The sequence below is a fragment of the Xenopus tropicalis genome, chromosome 8 (assembly GCF_000004195.4).
Source record: "Xenopus tropicalis strain Nigerian chromosome 8, UCB_Xtro_10.0, whole genome shotgun sequence".
NCBI classification, from domain to species: domain Eukaryota; kingdom Metazoa; phylum Chordata; class Amphibia; order Anura; family Pipidae; genus Xenopus; species Xenopus tropicalis.
In genome coordinates this window covers 67,538,949-67,561,253 of record NC_030684.2, presented here as the reverse complement: position 1 = coordinate 67,561,253, position 22,305 = coordinate 67,538,949, and the positions used below count along the sequence as shown (strand labels likewise).

The 22,305-nt window shown below is 38.2% G+C and overlaps 1 protein-coding gene across 5 annotated transcripts in view; it reads left to right on the top strand.

Annotated features, from left to right (window-relative positions):
* mbnl3 (muscleblind-like splicing regulator 3) overlaps positions 1-22,305 on the top strand; it is an 81,165-nt gene that overhangs the window by 37,413 nt on the left and 21,447 nt on the right. For all 5 annotated transcript variants that reach the window (XM_031891280.1, XM_012969436.3, XM_002932586.5 and 2 more), the window contains one exon: positions 17,863-18,027. In XM_031891280.1, the coding sequence (XP_031747140.1) occupies positions 17,863-18,027 (165 nt within the window). The remainder of the gene's footprint in view (positions 1-17,862; positions 18,028-22,305) is intronic.

Below are 22,305 nucleotides of genomic sequence, written 5' to 3'. Positions count from 1 at the left end.
TGGTGATCTAAATTATGAAAAGCCCAGGTCCTGAGCATTCTGGATAATAGATCACATACCCCGTATCAATGGCCCCTGCTTCCCATTACAGTGTATTACTATGGCACATGGGAGTGAGCATGGGACAAGCAGTTCCAGAGAATGAGCATGTGCTGTACAGACTGTTGCTCCATGTGCCAGTGGAAGTGAGATTACATTAGGCTTATGGGAAATACACAGTGATACGAGCTGTTTTCATTTCAGTGGTTTTCCTGCAGAATAGTGCAGCAAACCAAATTCTATGTGTCCCATTATCCCAAGAGTAAATGGAAGTTACTTTCAGTGGTCCCTGAAATTATTTATTGCTCAGGCCATGACTTTTTAAACTGCTTTGGGATAGATCAAGCGTCTCCCTACCAGTAAACCTGGTCTTACAGTAAATAGCACATTTTCCACATTATTAGAATTAGAAATTCTAGATAGCTCTGAAAACTCACATATTCTGCTGATCACAGGTTGCAGAAGAGTTAATTATGACAAATGTTTTATGACCCATAAAGCCTGCCAACAGGATATGCAGAGAGAAGCTTAGTTTATTAACTCCTTTCCACCCTCTGGAGCCTTCTTCTAATACAGAATGGGAACCTGATGTTTAAGAACAAATTTGACTCCAGCACTGTGAACAAACATTGTATGTTGCCAGAGTTTAGATTGCAAAACTGCACTAAAAAGAGCTGTGCTTCTGCCCTTGAACCATTTGATCTACATCCAACACAAAGCCCGACTGTTTCAAATGAAATGATTAATGAGTTTACTTAGTTTTACCAGTTACTTGTAGAAGATAGAAATTATATATATATATATATATATATATATATATATATATATATATATATATATATATATATATATATATAATACAATATATTATATCAATGCTCTAATACAGTCCTTGTATGACTAAATTTTCAAATCAGCAGCTTAAATCTGCCTGTGTATGGGGCCAGCTTAAAGTAAACCTTAGGCTAATGCCACACATAGCATATTTTCAGCAACCCGAGAAACGCTTGCTCAGAATACACCCCTACAGTTGGAAAAAAAATTCTACTTGTGCCTGCACTGGGAAGCATTGAATAGGGGTGCAGGTATAGGCTTACACGTGCCTGCACCCAAGTGTATTCGGTACTTCCCAGTGCAGGGACATGTAGGAGATTTTTACACTAGTGAGGCTTTGGCCTTATATGGTCACTATGGGCCACTTATAAACACTGGTATCCAAATGTTACTGCTGATTTACAAGTCTGTCCAATCAGGTGTTTGATTTTATTATTCTACCTGCAGCTGATTAATCACTGAGTGGTTGCTATTGGTTACTGCCCAGGTGCTTAAAGTTAAATGAGCTTCATTTGTGCAGCTGTAAAAGTTGCCTAGTTATAGATGCGAAATGCAACCTAAAAATATCAATTTTAAGTACTTTTTTTAAACTTTATCTCAACAGAGAACTTTTTACAGGAGCTCTTTCTTGTTCCATTAAAAATCTATATATGAAAATAGTACATCAAACGTGTCCATTTAAAAATCAATGAAGCTGATTTTATTTTTATATTGCCTTGTCATTATCTCAAAGTCACTTGACAGAACATTAGAGGGATCTCTAATCCAGGCTTTTTTTACCTGATGCTTATTTACAAGTCTGGTGATTAGTACAAAGGAGAGAGAAGAGATATGATTCTGTGACCCCCTTTAAAGGAGATTAAACCGGCAAGAGATTTGAAAATGAAGTGTTAAGAAGTATTTGAGAGATTCATGGTACTGTATTAGTTTTGTATATTAACATGAATTCTTATTGCAATAGGTAAGTCATGACGTAGAGCAATTTTAACATTACATAGTTAAACATGTACCTTATAGTAACTTGGGTGTGGTCAGCATAAAAAAAATAGATTGCATGACAGTTGGCTTGGTAGCTATCTTTATTAGTCTATGGAAATATTTTCCTTTTGTCATGCAAATAAAATATGTTGATTACATCATCCTAGTGAAGATTAAGATATGAAATATATAGAGGTCACTCAGATGTGAATACAGTTTATAACAGGTACTAGGTTTCCCCAAAAGCTCTTCTCTCATTTGTTCAAAACTATTAGCAGAATTTTCAGCTCTTTTAAATAGAGGTATTATATGTCTGTTTCACTGGTATGCTTTTTGTCAGTCATTCTTTGCTCTACACGTGTGTAACCATCTTTTATATGGGAATGACTAAATACTTGACATGGCTACAGTTTTGTTTTAAAGTTCAACCTGTAGTCAGTCAGAGCACTATTAGGGCTGTGGCACACTGGGAGACTAGTCGCCCGTGACAAATCTCCCTTGTCGCGGGCGACTAATCTCCCCGAAATACTCGCCGGTGGGATGGCATACGTGGCGCCACGATTTCCCTGAAATGCGGAAGTTTCCTTTCAAGGCAACTTCCGCGATTTTTGGGAAATAGTGGCGCCGCATATGGCATCCCACCAACGATTTACATACTCGCCCGTGGGATGGTATTTCAGGGAGATTAGTGCCCTGCGACAAGGGAGATATGTCCCGGGCGACTAGTCTCCCCATCTGCCGCAGCCCTTAGCGACAAGGGAGATTTGTCGCGGGCGACTAGTCTCACCGTCTGCCACAGCCCTTACAGACTCTTGACACCATCACTGCAATTTGTTTATACACTAACACTGTATGATTTGTCTTGCTTTGTTTTCTATTTATTTTTATTTTCCAGTCTTTGCTTTCCCTTACGTGTGCTGTTGTGTGCTGAAGGTGACAGCCCTCTGTGAAGACAAATGTACATAGGTCAGTTCAGGAGGTAAACAAAAGCGGCATGTTCCAAAAGAGATCTCTAATCACTTTCTGCCTTTGTTTACATTCTGTCCTGGGGTATGAACACACATCTTCACAGGAGACTAACCTAAAGGAAGCAAGAAGTGCCAATTCTTGGCTGTCTGTCATTATTATATATTATAAAGCTATGGGATCACTGCTGACTTACGCAAGATTATTTTGATATGTACATTTAAGTAAATAAAGGAATGTCAAAAGTCTTAAAGGAGAACTAAAGCTTAATTTTAAAATAGGGTAGAAATGTTGTATATTTTTGGCTTCTGTACCAGCCCAAGGCAACCACAGCCCTTTAGCAGGGAAGATCTGTGCTTCCAAAGATGCCCCAGTAGCTCCCCAACTTCTTTTCTACTGATTCACTGCACATGCTCTGTGCTGCCCTCAGTTATCTGAGCTTAGGGACCGACTCAATATACCATATATATAGAATATAAATGTTGCGGTATAAGGCTGATTAGTAATTTATTTGGATTCACATAACATGGCAGCTCTAAACCAGTGCAATTAACATAAGAATTTAATAATCGGGCCCGAAGCATGAGCTTATATGACAGGCCTCATTTTCTGCTTGATAATTTGCAACAATATCTAAGCATAGCTTCTTAGCAGCTGCCCAGAGCGCACTGAGCATGTGCACTGTCCCGGACAGTTTTAACAGAATCCAAGATGAGGAGCTGTATCATTATTACTATAGAGACGATGAAACATTTGGCTATTGCAGTCAATTTAGTATATAAATATGGCATTTCTAGCCATATTAATTTCTAGGGTTTAGTTCTCCTTTAAGAGAACCAGCTTTAAGAGGAATTAAGAACTTGGTTATAACTTGACTCTCTGAAATAGACATTTGGGTCTAATCCTCTTACTTTCAGGTACAAATGTAAGGAAAGGACCTTTACCAAAAAACTGAATACCCTCTCTGCCTTATTGAAGGAGCAAATGCCCTGCAGAGTTTCTTTGCTGCTGTTGAGGATTCACAGTTTCTTATCTCCCATGTGTTTTCCCTATATAGCACACAAGAGGTTAACTCCTTCCAAATACAAGTATAGATTGAGGGAAACTAACAAGGCTGACAAAATGTCTTTTATAGCTGTTATTTAGCAATGCACAAAATAGACATGTAGCTTCTGTTAGTTTCCCAGCAGAACGTAACACCTGTTGCCACAAGTATTATTTATACCAAGATTTAAGTTGAACTTTGTGTGACTCTGTAGTTGGCCATACCGTCCAGCTTAATACAGGTGGTGATTTTTCAGCCTGCCAAAAAAAATGTACCTCATTTATCACAGTTCAGAGTCAGTCTTTTACAGTTATAAAATGAGGGCTAATTACAGAAATGTACACAAATCTCACTTTTTTTTTTTACCCTCAGTGTAGCAACTGCCAAAAATTCTAGCTTGAAATTCAACTTTTGTGTGATTTACTATTCCAAATACAAATTGGCATTGTAAATCGATCAGGCACAGGTTTTTCATAGTCAGTGTGTGCAAGAATGGCACACTAGCTTGCAAGGAAGAGGGTATTGGTGCAAGATGTTTGTAAATGGAATTTTTGTGCACAAATGTGTACCTTGCATTTGCCCTTTGTTTTTTGAACACATGCCAACAATATTAAGATGCAGAATGTTGTCTTTTAAAAGCTGTCATGGAAAGTGGCTGGATCAAAACACAGATATGAATGCTCATGGATACAGCCAATTACCTCATGTACTTAGCTACACTCAAACCTTCTGTTCATACCCATGTGAAACTTATGAAAAATGAAAGCCTGTGTGCAAGGGCCCCAAAGCGGGTTCAGTGGGCAGAGCTGCTACCTTACTCTATTTACTTTGCTCCATGCTAAATTTCACAGGCAAAGGTTGCATGCATTATATCATTTCTTCCCAATGGGTGTTAGAAGGGCCATTTGGGAGGGGGAAGCTACTTGGGTGCTGGCTCTGCCATTTCTACAGTATGCATGGTTTCTTTTACAATAAGAAGAGATATTCCAGCTGTTACTGAAGTTATTTTTTAATTCTATATTAGTTTGTTCTCTATAGTAAGGATATTTTAAAGTGCTACTACCTATGTTTCAGCTCCCCTTTGCGCCCTGGTACTAACCTTCCGAGAGATTAGTACACCTTGTTTATTTTGCTGTTAACATCATGCACAAACCTCCATACCTACACATGCACGTGGACACTGGAACCTGCAGTCCAGGATGGCACATTGCGTATGAGTTAGGCCCTGAGCAAGGAAGAAGACATCATGTAATGATGCTCATTTGGAGAACAGTTTTAGATATTTTCTTTATAAGTTTTTAATTTTCAGGTTTTATTTCACTTATATTATGATATACATGTGAGTTCCTTTTTGAGTTTGCAGATAAACTATTTATTTTGCACAGTCGGTCATCAGGTGCTTTATATGTCTCGTGCATTATCTGCTGTGCCCTGACAAAATGGAGAGAAATAAATACTCCCAGAGGCAGGAAAATAGGCTAAGCAATGGCAGGCTGTCAAAGGGTTGCAAGTAAGCAACTAAAGCAGCTCGTAGTATGTGTATATGTATGACAGAGAAGCTACTACTGGTTCCAAAAAATTACATTAAACAAGCAAAACTGTTTGTGCATTGGGCAAATAGTACATATTATACTTTGCTAATTTTAATTAATCTCACCTAATTATGCTCTGTGTAGTAGTCTTCTGTTATTCAAGGTGCTAGAATACATCTTTTTAAACACTATACCAGTACTTGATCCAACAATAAAGGAACAGCATCAGTGAAAACTCTTGTTATACTTGAAATACAATGGGCACCACTTAACTTACTCAGTAAAAAGAAATGCATGTATTGGGTGTTTTCCTGTTTTATCCCTAAATTTTACTATATAATTATGTAATAAAACTTTTTCTAAAGTAATCAGTGTTTTTTTAAAATAAATTTTTTTTGAAAAGGTGCTTCAAATCTTCCATTTTACAACATCCTATCTCCTACAGGTCATAAGGTAATCATATAAAACATGCTAAATATAAATACCTGGAGTCCACTAAACAATTTAATGCTCCATGTGCATAGGTTTACCTAAGTATGTGGCTTTTAGGGGCCCCAAGATGAAGATACCCCCATATGATCTATCATTTAATCTCCTGCAAAATTAATACATTTACATAATTTTATGTGGGATAAAGTTACAAAAAAGTATGTTCACCCAGAAAACCATATATTTTCTGAAAGTACTCTTTCCCCCAAGTCCAAAATGGGTACATGTCTTTTAACCCAAGGGCTGTGACACACAGGGAGATTAGTCGCCGTACAGCAAATCTCCTTTGTTGCGGGCAACTAATCTCCCCGAAATACCATCCCACTGGCTAGAATGTAAATCAGCGGTGGGATGGCATATGTGGTGGTGGCGGCGCGATTTGCCGAAGTTGCGGAAGTTTCCTCTCAAGATAAAACATCCTTGGTCCACTGAACAGTTTGATGCCCAATATGCATAGGTTTATCAAACTAAATATCACTCAGGGACCCCAAAATATATTTTGTGCATACTAATTTCATGGCTTACATTTATGTAATTGATAAACACACGGCCAGTTTTATGTGTAGTGAAAGCTGAAAAACTAAAGTGACCCCTGTATCCCATTTATTTTTTGGAAAGAACACATTCTGACAAAGCCAACATGGGTAAAGACAGCTTTATATACCAAGGTACCAATCTGCAAAGCTTTCCTAAAGTTAGCTGTTTTTATGACTTTTCTGTCATCACTTAAAATTGTTGCGGTTTGCCACATTTATCTCGCAGAATTTCTTACATACAATGACACATCACCCTGCATATGAATGACAGATTTCTACTGAAGTTTGATGCCCAATATGCATTGATGCCCAATATGCATAGATATACTAAAGTATGTGGTAGTACAGACCCCAAATGAAAATAGTGCATATGAATTTTCTCAACTGCTAACTCAGAAAGCCGCAGAAAACCATATATTTTTGGAAAATAAACATTCTGGCGAATTCAAAATGAATAAAGATGTCTTTCTACACCAGACTACCAAACTGCAATGCTATGCTAAAAAAACAAGCAACAATGCTAGCATAAAACTGCAAAATCATAACAAAAATAAAATACAATTAGGCAAATCAATGATTTATCTTATCAGAATACCTGATCCAATAGTCACGCTGTAAAATAAATAGTTTTTAGGGAACAAAAGACAAAATGTGTGAATGTGTGTGTATATGTGTATGCAAAAGTGTGTAAATGGGTAAAAAAGGCCACTTACTGTTTCTGTGTGCAGGAGGGTCCTTAGCAGTGATGGGGGTTGCGATGGCCATAGTGATGCAGTCCAAGTACAGGAAGTGTGTGGGCGCAGGGGGGCTGTAAGGGGAAGCACTAACATGTGGGTGATTGTGTCTGCTGTTAGAAGTCGGGGTCCTGCTACAATCCTGTCACAGGGATGACTTGTTGCCAAGGGTTGGGGGCACATCCATCTCTCTGAGATACTACATTCTTGGCAGGTAAAGCCTTCTTAAAGAATGTAGGACCTACGTTCTTGGCAGGTGAAGGGTTAAATGTGGTGATTCCATGTTATCAAACAAAAATGCCTCCTTCACCATTTTTGTGCAGTTACCTGGATTGACATGTATAACGTGTTTTACATTCTGCAATTCAAATGAACACAAGGTCAAATATTTATGGGCGCGTTATCACCTGCGGGAGATAAAAGCACCCTGTCTGGCATAGTCCTAAAGCAGCATTTTATTGCATGTTGCAGACAGGAAAAGTCACAGGCCACATCCTTTTGTTTAGGGATTATTGTTCCACATCAACATAAATGCCCTTTCACAGCTTTTTCAAACATCCATTTTCTCTGTCGAGTACATGCATATTTCTATCTATGTCCCTTTTCTTTTATATGTAAAAAGACTTAAGTCTTGTCTGGTAGAGTTAGTTACTAAGCAGTTATTTGGTCTCCCTGATGTATAGATTTGTGCATATTTCACCCCATTTTTTTGTACTTAGGTGTTGGGTCTTTTGAGTGTGTTGCTTGGTTTGTAAAACTGTTTGCCAAACAAACCTACCCTCTTCCCCCAAGTTATTCCAATATTCCAGCTGGATGGCTATATCATTTGTCAATTACAGTGGCTTGCAAAAGTATTCGGCCCCCTTGAACTTTTCCACATTTTGTCACATTACAGCCACAAACATGAATCAATTTTATTGGAATTCCACGTGAAAGACCAATACAAAGTGGTGTACACGTGAGAAGTGGAACAAAAATCATACATGATTCCAAATATTTTTTACAAATAAATAACTGCAAAGTGGGGTGTGCGTAATTATTCAGCCCCCTGAGTCAATACTTTGTAGAACCATCTTTTGCTGCAATTACAGCTGCCAGTCTTTTAGGGTATGTCTCTACCAGCTTTGCACATCTAGAGACTGAAATCCTTGCCCATTCTTCTTTGCAAAACAGCTCCAGCTCAGTCAGATTAGATGGACAACGTTTGTGAACAGCAGTTTTCAGATCTTGCCACAGATTCTCCATTGGATTTAGATCTGGACTGTAACTGGGCCATTCTAACACATGGATATGTTTTGTTTTAAACCATTCCATTGTTGCCCTGGCTTTATGTTTAGGGTCGTTGTCCTGCTGGAAGGTGAACCTCCGCCCCAGTCTCAAGTCTTTTGCAGACTCCAAGAGGTTTTCTTCCAAGATTGCCCTGTATTTGGCTCCATCCATCTTCCCATCAACTCTGACCAGCTTCCCTGTCCCTGCTGAAGAGAAGCACCCCCAGAGCATGATGCTGCCACCACCATATTTGACAGTGGGGATGGTGTGTTGAGAGTGATGTGCAGTGTTAGTTTTCCGCCACACATAACGTTTTGCATTTTGGCCAAAAAGTTTCATTTTGGTCTCATCTGGCCAGAGCACCTTCTTCCACATGTTTGCTGTGTCCCCCACATGGCTTGTGGCAAACTGCAAACGGGACTTCTTATGGTTTTCTGTTAACAATGGCTTTCTTCTTGCCACTCTTCCATAAAGGCCAACTTTGTGCAGTGCAAGACTAATAGTTGTCCTATGGACAGATTCCCCCACCTGAGCTGTAGATCTCTGCAGCTCGTCCAGAGTCACCATGGGCCTCTTGGCTGCATTTCTGATCAGCACTCTCCTTGTTCGGCCTGTGAGTTTAGGTGGACGGCCTTGTCTTGGTAGGTTTTACAGTTGTGCCATACTCCTTCCATTTCTAAATGATCGGTGGAACAGTGCTCCATGGGATGTTCAAGGCTTTGGAAATCTTTTTGTAGCCTAAGCCTGCTTTAAATTTCTCAATAACTTTATCCCTGACCTGTCTGGTGTGTTCTTTGGACTTCATGGTGTTGTTGCTCCCAATATTCTCTTAGACAACCTCTGAGGCCGTCACAGAGCAGCTGTATTTGTACTGACATTAGATTACACACAGGTGCACTCTATTTAGTCATTAGCACTCATCAGGCAATGTCTATTGGCAACTGACTGCACTCAGACCAAAGGGGGCTGAATAATTACGCACACCCCACTTTGCAGTTATTTATTTGTAAAAAATGTTTGGAATCATGTATGATTTTCGTTCCACTTCTCACGTGTACACCACTTTGTATTGGTCTTTCACGTGGAATTCCAATAAAATTGATTCATGTTTGTGGCTGTAATGTGACAAAATGTGGAAAAGTTCAAGGGGGCCGAATACTTTTGCAAGCCACTGTATGTACCTATGCATCTTGTGTGCGTTAGTCTTGTGTTCTGCTTGACTGCAATGCTACATTGACAAAGAACCAGTCTGGGTATCCACAAGCCTTCAAATTGCCTTTTTGGATTTGGATTCCTTTTCTTCACCATTTTCAGCCTAGTGGTGTAGGATTCTGATAACCTCCAGTTTATGGGTCTGGGAATCATTAGTTTGAGTTTGATTCCTGTATACTTCAGTATTTAGTTTCTGCTGCTGAATAGGGTAGGAAGATGGCTTGTGAACAGGAGGGAGAAGGAGAAGCTGCACATCAACACTGACAAGAGGACAGCTCAATGCACTTCTCAAGAAATATGTCCATAACAAACGATGGCATCAAAGCATAGTGACTCCCTACTTTGGCAAGACCTGAACTCATGTACTTTCTAATTTGTTGTTTGTGGGTACAGTGTACGATAGCACACAGTAAAGCCATTATCTGGATTATTTCTGACCTGTCAAAGCAAGAGGCCTCAAGATTTTGACTATTTGTGGCCAACATCTGTCCAACAAATAAGAGGAACAAAGCAGAAGCATTGGCGTTTTAGTGTGCATTTGTTCCTGACTTGTATTGCAAAGTAAGTGGGCTCATCTTTTTAGAAGAGCAAACATTGTGCACCTCCATACAGTTATTTTTAACATGCTTAATAAGAAAGGAGTTAAAACTTTGATTGGATATCTTCCAGCATCTGCCCAGCCTAACAGATGCTTGCATGGGTGTCCTTTGGATGCTCTGGTTTCTTCCCACAGCACAAAGCTGTATTGGTTATCCACCCAAAAACAAATATTTAGCATAATGAAAGAAAATGTGATTCTAAGCAGATCTGCAATACATTATAATTAAAGAGAATAGAAAAAGAATACAAAAAAAAATACATGGAAAGAATTTTATAATATGGGTGTTATTCGGACTATATGCAACAATTCCAATTCATTGCCTTAGCAAATATTTACATTAACCCTGCAGTAAGTGCAAGTAAGCCTGAAAGAGAAAAAGAGTGTATAACTGAGTGCTCTCAAAAATTTTCTACACAGCAGAAAAAAGCTGATGAACAGCTCTTAAGAGGGTTCTGAAAATTAGCCTGTCCATAGACAAGGCAGAGCTGCAGTATTTAGGGGCCTATTTATGATTGCTTGAGCAAGCATAAAGGAAACCACGTGTGAGTTTATTATGTGGATTAGCAAACTCACGTGGAGTTTCCTTTATGATTGCTTGAGCCTGAAGGCTTGGGAAATCATAAATAGGCCTCTTAATATATTACAGAAAACCTCTTCTAAGCATCTTTTCATTAGCATTCCTATTATGCCTATTTCTATCCTGCAACTAATGAGCTGTCTGATTGTCAGAGTATCTCAAACCCCAGCAACTAGAATAAAGATTGGCTGGAAAGCTTCAGCTTTATTTTTACTAGTACTGTAGCACTGCCCTTTTGCTATGGTAATTCATCCATTGAAATTACAAAATGAGAGTTGCATAACAAAAAATGATTAAAAACCACAAAATATTAAAATAAAAATTGGGAAGATAAAATTGAATTCTTCTGTCTACAACATAATAAATACATTTTATAGTGAACTACCCATCTAACAGGAGAACAGCAGTTTTACTGTGTTGTTTTACAGCAAAGATTCTTTTTGTTTATTGGTTTGTGTCTTTTTGTTAGGGTTCTGTAGTCTTTCTTGATATGAAAATCTCTGCACTGCCCTTCCATTTCTCTTTATGAGCTGGGTGCTCTATACCGCCACAACCTGGCTGCTGGGATTCAACCATGAATAGCAATAAACATAAGCACATAAACAGAAAGCGCTTGAGCTGCAATTAAAGAGAGAAAAAAGGGGTTTGTTTCTCCAGGTACACCAGTTTCTTATCACATGCCATGCCAAAAACATAAGTAGGTTAACTGGCCTGATAATAATATACAATGATCTTTTTTTTTAACACAATCAGTTTGTATACATGAAACATGCATATTACATACAAATACTGACCTATACAAAATGTAAAGTGGGCCTTGCCAATAAAAGCTTACAGTCATGGCATTGGGACTGAAACCTTAAAATTAACCTGTTGCATGTTAAAGACAATAAATCTGCAATAAAATTTGAATGCTACTTGTGTTTTATTGCATAGTGTTTTTCAACAAGTTAAGGGTTATGTATAACTGCAAGTGCAGGGTGCAAGTTTGTTTTCTTCCTCCCACATTGCAGCAATTTCCCCACCATTCCAGTATAATTGCAGCTGTTCAAGTTTACACCAGCCACAATTGCAGTTTCATGCATTGTGTGTGCATAAGTCACTAGTAGACAAGTCATGGACAACATTGTGTAATTTCCAGTGTCCTGCTATTAAATGATGCAGCAACACATTCTGCAACACATTTTGATGCTGCCTGCTGTAGGAACCCTGGAATTTCCTGGATTCTCTTGAGCGACAGATGCAATGCCTGTTGTGCAAATAATACCATGGGCAATTGTGCAAGGTGCCTGTTTGGCACAAGTACATTTAATGAACTTCAAAAATACAAGTAAAATTTGAATTGATTTTGGCATGACTGCACTTGCGACTGTATTTGTAAATAAAACTTAAACATAAAATCGAACATACACCATTTAAATGTAATATAGAATTTACTATTAATAGTATTACTGTTAATTACTGTCGCACAACTGTTGTGTAAATTGGCCCCTTTCATTAAAGGTACTTGCTAAATGCAATTGCTTAATTTGGCACCAAATTGGTCTGATTCAGAGAATTACACTTGATTCACCTGTTGATGCAGGGAAATCCTGGAGCTACTGCCATCTAAAAGAAGCCTGCATCAGTGTCAATGCAAATAAAGAACTAGACACAAGCTTTATTTTGATGGCAAGCACTGGAAATGACAACATCCGACACCAAAGATTTTCAGCACAATTGTATGCAATACGCTGCAAAGTGCAGATGCAGTGGCACACATTTTAGTTCATCACCACCTTGCAGCTGCAGTTATGCTGGAAATGTGTTGCAAGTAAAACAAGCATGGCCATTTGTGCCTAAAATTGTACCTTCCACACTGCAAATGTGCTTATAAATGAACACTATATACTCTGAGCAAGAAAATGTCCAGATGATTTATTTAGGAAATATTGGACACAAGAAACCTCTATTCCCCTGTCCAGACTGGATAAACCTGCTTTTTCAACTTTGTTTTAGGGCTCTGGCACACGGGGAGATTATTCGCCCGCGACAAATCTCCCTGTTCGCGGACGACTAATCTCCCCAAAATGCCATCCCACCGGCGAAAATGTAAATCGCCGGTGGGATGGCATATGTTGCGGGGCGATTTCAGTGAAATCACAGAAGTTGCCTTGAGAGGAAACTTCCACAATTTCACTGAAATCGCGCCGCCGGGCAACTAATCTCCCCATGTGCCAGAGCCCTTAAAGTGATACTGACACGAAAAAACTACTTTTCAAAATATTAATGTACATTTAAAGTTACCAATAGGTCATGTTGATCATTTTTTTCTGATAGGCATGCTTTTGTAAGTAATTGTTACTTAAAGTTCCTGAACTTGACTGTTTTGCCAACCTGACTGTCCCTTCCCAACCTGTCAGTTATAGCTTCTAATGCTAACGGACTCCTGCTGTTAAAGCATTAGACAAATACTTTTATGGCAATATTCTAGAGCTCATGCAAAGACAGTGTAATGATAAATTTAAACAGTTTAATTTCAGGTGTCAGTATCTCTTTAAGGTAGCAGTGTGTTTGCTTTGTGTAAATAAGTGTATTCTGTGTTATTCAGGTGATAAGGGGTTATTACTACACATAATATGAAAAAAAATTGAACAATACATTATCATCATTGAATCATCTTGAATCTTTAGAATTCTAAAAAAGGGCAGCTTTAACCTGCAGTTTAGGGTCAATTTGTAATTGTGTTTTCCTAAAGCAGTAAGGTTTAGGTCAGAGATGTTCAACATGTGGTCCAACAAAAATTTGTGAACCACAACTAACAGGTTCCATGCCGTTCCTCCTTTTTTCCCTCTTGAAATAGCAACCCTGTTTAGTCTTATTTTATATATGTAAACAAGCAGTCTCTCACATATCCTATCCATACACCATAGTTTAAAACACTGTAAGGTAATTGCAATTCCTGCATTACTAGTTCTGACTCTTGAGCATTCCTCAAGGCAAGATTCCAGTTCCCACACTGATTTTAATGTTTCTTCAGGAGTCTGTTAAAAAGTCGACTTCTGCTGCATGTAGAATATTCCTGTATTTTCTTATCACTAAAAATGCAGCATTAAAATGCCTTTATGGCTCAGTGATGCCCCTGGGAATTACATGTGATTATCAGTGAAAAATACAAAGTGATTTAAGTATGCTCACATTACTTTTTATGAGATAACTATACAATCAAAATGTGCAATTATATGCAACGTGGTATACACAAATTAGTGATTATAATACGAGATAAAGTTTATTGGAATGTTAAAAATTTGAATTCTAGAAATATATTTTCCTGTATAAATCCTAATAGAAAACCCATTATTATTGTTACATGTGAAATGAGGATTTTAACCGGCAAGGTCCTCTCTGTTTCTTGCTTGCCAGCAACTGCTCTCCATTGATTTGAACAGGAAACAAATGGTCAATGCAAGTCCTAAGGGCCTATTTATTAACAAAAGTCGCCCAAAAAATGGTGTAAAAAGCTGTGTAAAATAAATGGCAAATGTATTAACTTTGGGGCCAACTTATTATGCCAGCACATATGCACTAATGAAGTTCATACAGTGAAGAATGCAGGCTTACACAGGCAGAACTGTCTTTGATAAAAAATAAAAAAAAATCCTGCTTGGATTGAGCACTGTAATAGTTAAGCTGAGTTTAGGAGAGAAGGTTAGGAGGAAAAAAAGAATGTTTCTTCAGCAGTGTGCACAGCAGAGTTTCTGTGGAAACCAGCATTGCTACCTCTTCATTGGCTGCTAGACTAGAGGATGTGTTTAGTAACCTGAGTTGAGAAGACCTGAGCATGCTCAGTTATCCAAAAGCCAAGGTCAGTTTCTAAGGGAGGGGGCTGAGTGGGTTACAGGAGGAGAATTAATCCCTAGTGATTAAGGGGATGCTGCAGCCTTACTATTACCTGAATAGCAGGAGTGGCAGGTATTTAAAGATTTCAAAGAGGCTGTTCACTGATTACATTTTTGGGGGGGGTTTACATGTACTTTAAGGAAACCAGCATTCAGAGTTTCAGACATAGCTTCATAAAAACACCCAGCTATGAGCTTTAGAAAACCAGGGGCAGCTCAGGCACTTCCATTTCAAAAAGGACTAAACCGTTAAAATATAACAGTATATACTGTATTAATCAAGGATATATAAGGGAAGCTAAAACAATGCACAGTATAGTTTGTTAAAAGGATTACACTAAAACCAGGAATATACAACTGAACACAAACCTTGCAATAGCATATATTATCAGCACTTATTTTTAGTCTCTGCATCTGCTGCCTTTCATTACACATTCCTTTGTAAAAACCATGGTTTATGTTGAAATCAGCTGAAGTGCCACCTCTTTGTGGACTCTTTCACGACTCAAGGAGTTACGTATTTGTTCCTCTCAATGCTTTTTCAGGACACTGACATATAAAACAGAAGTGCCATTGTACACCCAAGTGCTGCATTCTTCATTCAGGCCAACATCAGATGCCAACCAATTATGGCATTGAACTCTACAGCTCAAGCTATAACAAGAAGCGCAGCCAAGGCCCAATGCCGGGGAGGGCTAAACATGCTGAAAGATGTCTATCGCACCATTCATTCAGAAACCCTTTATTTCTCAAATGTAAACCCTGTACAGTCTGTAATCAAGCAGAGTATATTGGCTGGAGAAAGCCTATCATTTAACATTTTTCCCTTTGCAGAGATGAGCGGTAAATAACAATGCTTACATCTCCCTAGGTATTGACTGAATGCCCAGTTACTTGATCCTGACAGATTGAAGTGGAAACAAATAATAGCAATAAATGTAATATTTTATTCCTAGTTTGAGCCCTCAACTTTTTATATTCAGAAAATATTTCATTTATTAACTAACATCCTAATGTGAAATCTATTGATGCTTATTTGACATTTAAAAAAAAAAAAAAAAAAAAAAGGTTCAGTTAGTGATGCACCTCAACTATCATCCCTAAAGGAAACAAATACATTTATTATTGATGAAAAATGTATGGCACAGAGCTAAAAGCTATAATAATACTAATACACATACACGCTTTGAAAAATCCTCCAGGTCTATGCCTTTTAGATATCTTGCCTTAAAATTGTATACTGCATGACTACCCACTGGGATGATACAGGCTTCTCCATCTGCCTTGTAGGCTATGAACCCACCTGGTGGATATTTTAGACGAGCTATTGGTTCCTGACATGATTTTTACCTGCAGAGGGTGACGGCTACAAATAAAAAGCCATAACTGCAGAATGTGTTACTTTGTGGTAACATATTAACACTGGATAGGAATGCAAATTATTGGCAGCTATCTTTGAAACCTAGTAAACACAAACTTTCTGTCACACTTACCAGTCAATATTTTCCATATGGATGCCATAAAAACAATTGTCTCCTATAGCAGCAGGTTATGTCTGCCCAGGAAGTCAGTTGTTGTATAGCTCTGAATAAGATCCTTTGTATCTCCACGACACCACCCTATTAATATAGAATCAATATCCATTTTTACCCAGCCCCACCCTCAATCACATCATCCAAACTCCCAAAAAGTTTATAAAGCAAAAATGATATTTCACTTAGCTGCCTTTACACAGAAATTAAGGGTATTTATGGTGTGCAGAAAACAGTACAAATATCAAAAATGATGTAGATTAAGCTCTGCTATAGTTCAACACCACCACATTTAGTATCTGGTCTAAATATGGTGGAACAAAAACAGATTTAACAAGATTAAAACATAACATTTGCTGTTTTTATTTCGTCTGTGCAAGCCACTCTAGAGTTAAAACATGATCCAAAAGAGTATCTAATTCGAGTATTGAGGTGCTGTAAACAAAAGTGATGGGAGGGTAAGCTCCAAGGACCCTAAACTTACCCTGCCTATGTCCAGGATTCAGCCTCCAGGCAATTAGTCTAACCTCTTGCATTGAGATTGTTCCACAGTAATATGGAGTACAGCAGTTCCTCATGTTATTGTCCCTAAAAGAAAAAAACTAAAAATAATTTCTGCAGTGCGCCCGTCAAGGCAGTGTCCTTGCGTCAGTGTATTTCCTTGGGGGGAAAAAGACCATATATCTGCTTTTCTCTTTATTTGACATAAACTCTTGCAAGGAAACCATTCACCTTTTGAGCTCTAAATTTCATGTTTTTGGCAGTTATGTTGCCTGTTTGGCTGCCATTAAAGAAATTGAATGATCCCTTGTTGCCTCGTGGGGCTTCAAGACAAAAGCCTCAGTTATGAATCTCAGTCTTTGTATGATTGTTTGATTTAAGTGCAAATGTGTTTGTCTCTTAATGTCTTGGGGTACTGAAATAGAGAAAGAATGGTGTTTGATGTGACCATAAAATTGACTGGATAATTGGTGTTGTGTGGTTTTAAACATTATAGGGAATCTAACAAGCAATTAAGTTTAAAAGATGTGCTGTGGGGTAAAGAAAAGGGTAACGTGTTTGAGTGGTATATGCACCATAGCGCATATCAGTTAAATTATATGTAGTAGACACCCATATAAGCACCATGCATCAGATTTGTCTAGATTTTAAGTTGTGGGGGGGGGGGGGGGGGGGCAGCGGAGGGGGGAGCGATAGATCCACCAGGTTTTTTCATGGTGTCCCACTGGCCCAGTCTGACCCTGGGTGAGCAACATTCTAGGGCCAGACCCAAGTTTTCTTCTTGTAGAATACAGTGACAGCATTTGTGCTAAAGTTTGCTTATAATGTTACAGCAGGTTTAGCTCAGTCCTCCATGTGTCATAGACCGAAGTGCACCACTAGCTATGGGGCTATATTTGTTAATGAATCAGTAACAAGCATATTCACTGAGCAAAATGCCTGCACATGTTTACTCTATTCAGTATGTATCTGTGTTAACTGGTTAGATGTTTTCAACTTAGTAGATAAGTGAAATTAACCTGAAACATTTGTGAGTGCTGAAAATTTCACAAATATTAAGCCAGTTCAGTAGTTTATTTATAGATTTTCTCTATGCACTCAGTGAAACTCATCCTTGTTTCTTTCTATTTTGCCTTTAGGGTCGGTGTACAAGAGAAAATTGTAAATATCTACATCCTCCCCCGCATTTAAAAACTCAGTTAGAAATCAATGGAAGGAACAATCTTATACAGCAAAAGACAGCAGCGGCAATGCTTGCACAGCAGATGCAATTCATGCTCCCAGGCACACAGCTACAGCCAATCGTAAGTATTCCTGATATGTTCAAAAAGGAGCATCTCTGCTGTGTTACTGTATATACTTGAGTATAAGCCTAGTTTTTCAGCACCCAAAATGTGCTGAAAAAGTGACCCTCGGCTTATACTCGAGTCGGGTGCCTTGAGTCCCTCCAGACTAGCACCCTCTGTCCTTTGTGTGCAGATTAGGCCACCTGCAACCAGACCCTCCAGTGCCCTGGCCCGCTTACAAATTAATCTTCATCTACCATCCTCACCTGTTTCATTCTGCACTAGACATTGCACTTTATATTCTATATAAACTTTGTGTTTTAGATTAGTTGCTGATTGAGCTAAGGAGGTAGTACTCTTAGGGGCTGATTTACTAAGACACGAATTCGAATCCGAATTGGAAAAATTCCGATTGGATAACGAACATTTTGCGACTTTTTCGTATTTTTTTGCGATTTTTTCAGCGCCTTTACGACTTTTTGGAAATTGTCACGACTTTTTCGTTACCAATATGATTTGCGCGAAAAAATGCAAGTTTTTCGTAGCCATTACGATTCGCTCGTATCTTGTCGCGACTTTTTTGTATTGAGCGCTCGTAAGCGGCGGGCGAAACTTTCAGACTTAGCATGATTTTGGAAGCCTCCCATAGGACTCAATGGCACCCTGCAGCTCCAACCTGGCCCAAGAAAAGTCACCATACTGAAGCTTGAATGAATCCGAACGCTACGAAAAAATCGCAACATTTTGCGCAACTTTCGGAATGGCTACGAAAAAGACGCGACTTTTCGCGCAAGTTTTAACGCTACTAAAAAATCGCCAGATTTTGCGCAACATTCGGAATGACAACGAAAAAGTTGCGATAATTTTCCGAAAAATCGCCAAATACCGATCATTACGAAAAAAACGCAATTGGACGCATTCGGCCCGTTCGTGAGTAAGTAAATGTGCCCCTTAAGGTATCATTGTTGATAAAACAATTGTTTTTGTTGACCCTCTTCTCCACTTACAGAGCTAATTTACCATTTTTCTTTGAAATAAATATTTAAAAACATATACTCTGATTACTGATTATTGAAACCTAGCAGTAGCTGCTGCATTTCCCACCCAAGGCTTATACTCGAGTCAATAAGTTTTTCCAGTTTTCAATTAGGTACCTTAGCTTATATTCGGTTATATACCCTTATTTAGGTCTACTGGGGACAAATCGTAGCTGCTCTTTTCTTTCCTAAATAGAAGGGCCATAATTATATCTGTATCTAACACTTTCTTAACTTTTTGGATATAGAACACTTTAAAAGATCATACTATGCCAGATAATGACTCCATGTACCCTTTATCATTTACTAAATATCATGTTATTAAGGTTAGCACTAAAATGCCATTTCAGTGGAAACGTAAACACAGGTAGAAAATAAGACGCTTGTAGATGTTATGACATTTATGAGAAAATAAGGCATTTGTAGAAGTTACAACTTTTATAATGTCACTACCCTGATTTCTCTGTGTCAACTTTAGTTGCAGTAATTTCACTGTGAAATCCTATTAAGTAAATTTGATAAATAATGCAATATATAGCACTTCAATAAAAAATACTTATATTATTCATTTTAAAACGTTGCTACACAAAGGAAATTAGTTTATCCTTTATTGTTTCTTTAAAGGACATGTAAAGTCTGTTTCACTGGGGGGTGCCAAAATGGAAGGCAACCCCTGTGAAACAGATTCCTAAGTTTTTACCCATGGTGGTGCTTCTGTTGGATAAGAACCGCACCAGCCTGTGAAAGAAATTCTGAGCACTGCACCACCATTTTACATACCTGTCTCAGGCATCGCCTGGGCGAATTCCTGTTCTATTCTCGTCTAAATTCCTTTCCTCTGGCATTTAAGGGAATCATCTCTGGAAAGGCCTACACATTGCTTCGGTTTTTTAAAGTTGCACGAAGTTGCTTGCAGGATGAAACTTTGCATGACTTCGGAAACCAAAGCAATGTGTAGGCCTTTCCAACGCCGATTGCCTTTGTTGCCTGTGGAAAGGCATTACAGAGCGATTAGTCACCCGCAGTAGCAGAGATTGATTGTGGGTGATTGTGGGTGAACCACTCCATGGGGCATTAGGATTATTCTGCTAGTGCAGCGGTGTGGGCTTTTTGTGTTGTTTATATTGTGACTAAAATGAAAACAAGCAGTGGCAACATTTGCTTTTCTAATTACAAATGTTTATTTAGATTTCTTTAAAAAAATTACAAAGAAGGGGAATATATATTGTTGGGGTTCCTAAGTAAAAAGCATCTTTATCAATATTCTTTAGCTTGTTAGCATTTGTTCAGGCACTAGCTTTACTGTGCTCCGTGGGATCTTCTTTATGTAGTCTGTAATGCTGAAGGATCAGTGATCGAAGATCATTGTTAGTTAATTAAATAGGAATAAATATAGTGTTCTGCTAAAACTTTACTTTAACATGAATAATCATTTGCATGGCTTCCACTTAACCTAAGACCTGTTTATAAAGCCTAAATCTATGATATTTAAATGCTGACATATATTATTATACCCTATGTCTGTCTGGAAAATAATTAGCAAATTATGTTTAATGTCTCTAAATGGATACTTACGTGTAGAGCAATACCTTAATAAGTAGTAGTAGGTTTCACTTGACATTCTGAAAAAATGTAATTTGAGCTTAAAACATTTTATACATTCTGATGACATATTCTTTCTGATCATGCTTACTATGTCCATACTGTTTATACTAACATTGATATTAATAGATTGTGTCAGTATTCATTTTATATATTTAAAACTCTCCATGAGGCTGCATTTTATCAAATATCTTTTTATTGTACAAATTGTGGAAGTGCTATGGTGAAGTTGGGGGACCCTAAATAAATAAATAAATGCAAACATTTAAATAGATATTCGTGGTAGAAAACAGCAAAGACAGCTATGCAGATATAAACAAATATATCAACTGTATTTATACTTAAAGGCTTTTGTTTTTAATATTAGTACAGAGTAAAAAGGACCATATAGAAGGAACCAAAATATTCTATAGGCATGAATTTAACCTTCAGTACCTTACCTTTTTGCACCACAGATATCTCTAGGTTGCACTAGTTTTTATGTTGCTGTTGGTACTTGAAATGACTTATATGCAATATGGACGGCGTGAAAAAGAAATTAACAAACCCAGCAAAGAGTCCCACAAAATGTCACCAAAATGGTAACTAACACCAGCAAGGAAACAAATCTGATCCATGTTCCTTGTCTCTATGTTATTGTTGGTGTCAGTTTTATTCACATTTGGTGGAATTGCCCAAAAGCTACAGTCTTCTGGGATGAGCTACCATTTTTATTTAAAAATATATTTTTAGTTACTATAACCTATAGGGCAGGGATCGCCTTCCTCTTGTCTCTGACACTTAGGGGCACATTTACTAATCCACGAACGTTCGAAAAGCGTTCGAAAAGCGTCCAAATGCGTTTTTTTCGTAATGATTGGTATTTTCGTAAATTGTCGCGACTTTTTCGTAGCCATTACGACTTTTTCGTAAATTGTCACGACTTTTTCTTAAATTGTCACGACTTTTTCGTAGCCGTTATGACTTTTTTGTAGCCGTCGCTCCGAGTACAAAAGTTTCGGATTCATTCAAGCTTCAGTATCGTGACTTTCCTTGGGCCAGGTTGGAGCTGCAGAGTGCCATTGAGTCCTATGGGAGGCTTCCAAAATCATGCAAAGTCTGAAAGCTTTGCCCGCCGTTTACGAGCGCTCAATACGAAAAAGTCGCGACAATATACAAGCAAATCGTAACAGCTACGACAAAATGTTCGTTTCCAATCCGAATTTTTCCCATTCGGATTTGGATTCGTGGATTAGTAAATGTGCCCCTTAGGGTGGCTTTTACATAGTAAGATACAAGAGATGAGCACAGGCAGGCACTCCGGATACTTCAAAAAGTAGATGTACAACTCAGGTGTAAAGTAAAATCATGAAAGTTTATTAATTATTACACATGAATGCTATAGGCTCTATAGAATTCATGTGTTATAATTAATAAATTTCATGATTTTACATTACACCTGAGTTCTACATCAACTTTTTGAAGTATCCGGAGTGCCTGCCTGTTCTCCTCTCTTGTATCTTACTAAAAGACTCCCCTATGCTGAGGGGCTGGGGCATGAGCACCCGGACCAACCTAGTAAACTGGGAAGTTTAAGCTGGCCATACACGCAGCGATATTTTCATTCTGCATTTTAATTCTTTTGTCCTTTTTCAATTCAGATCTTTAAATAATTGAC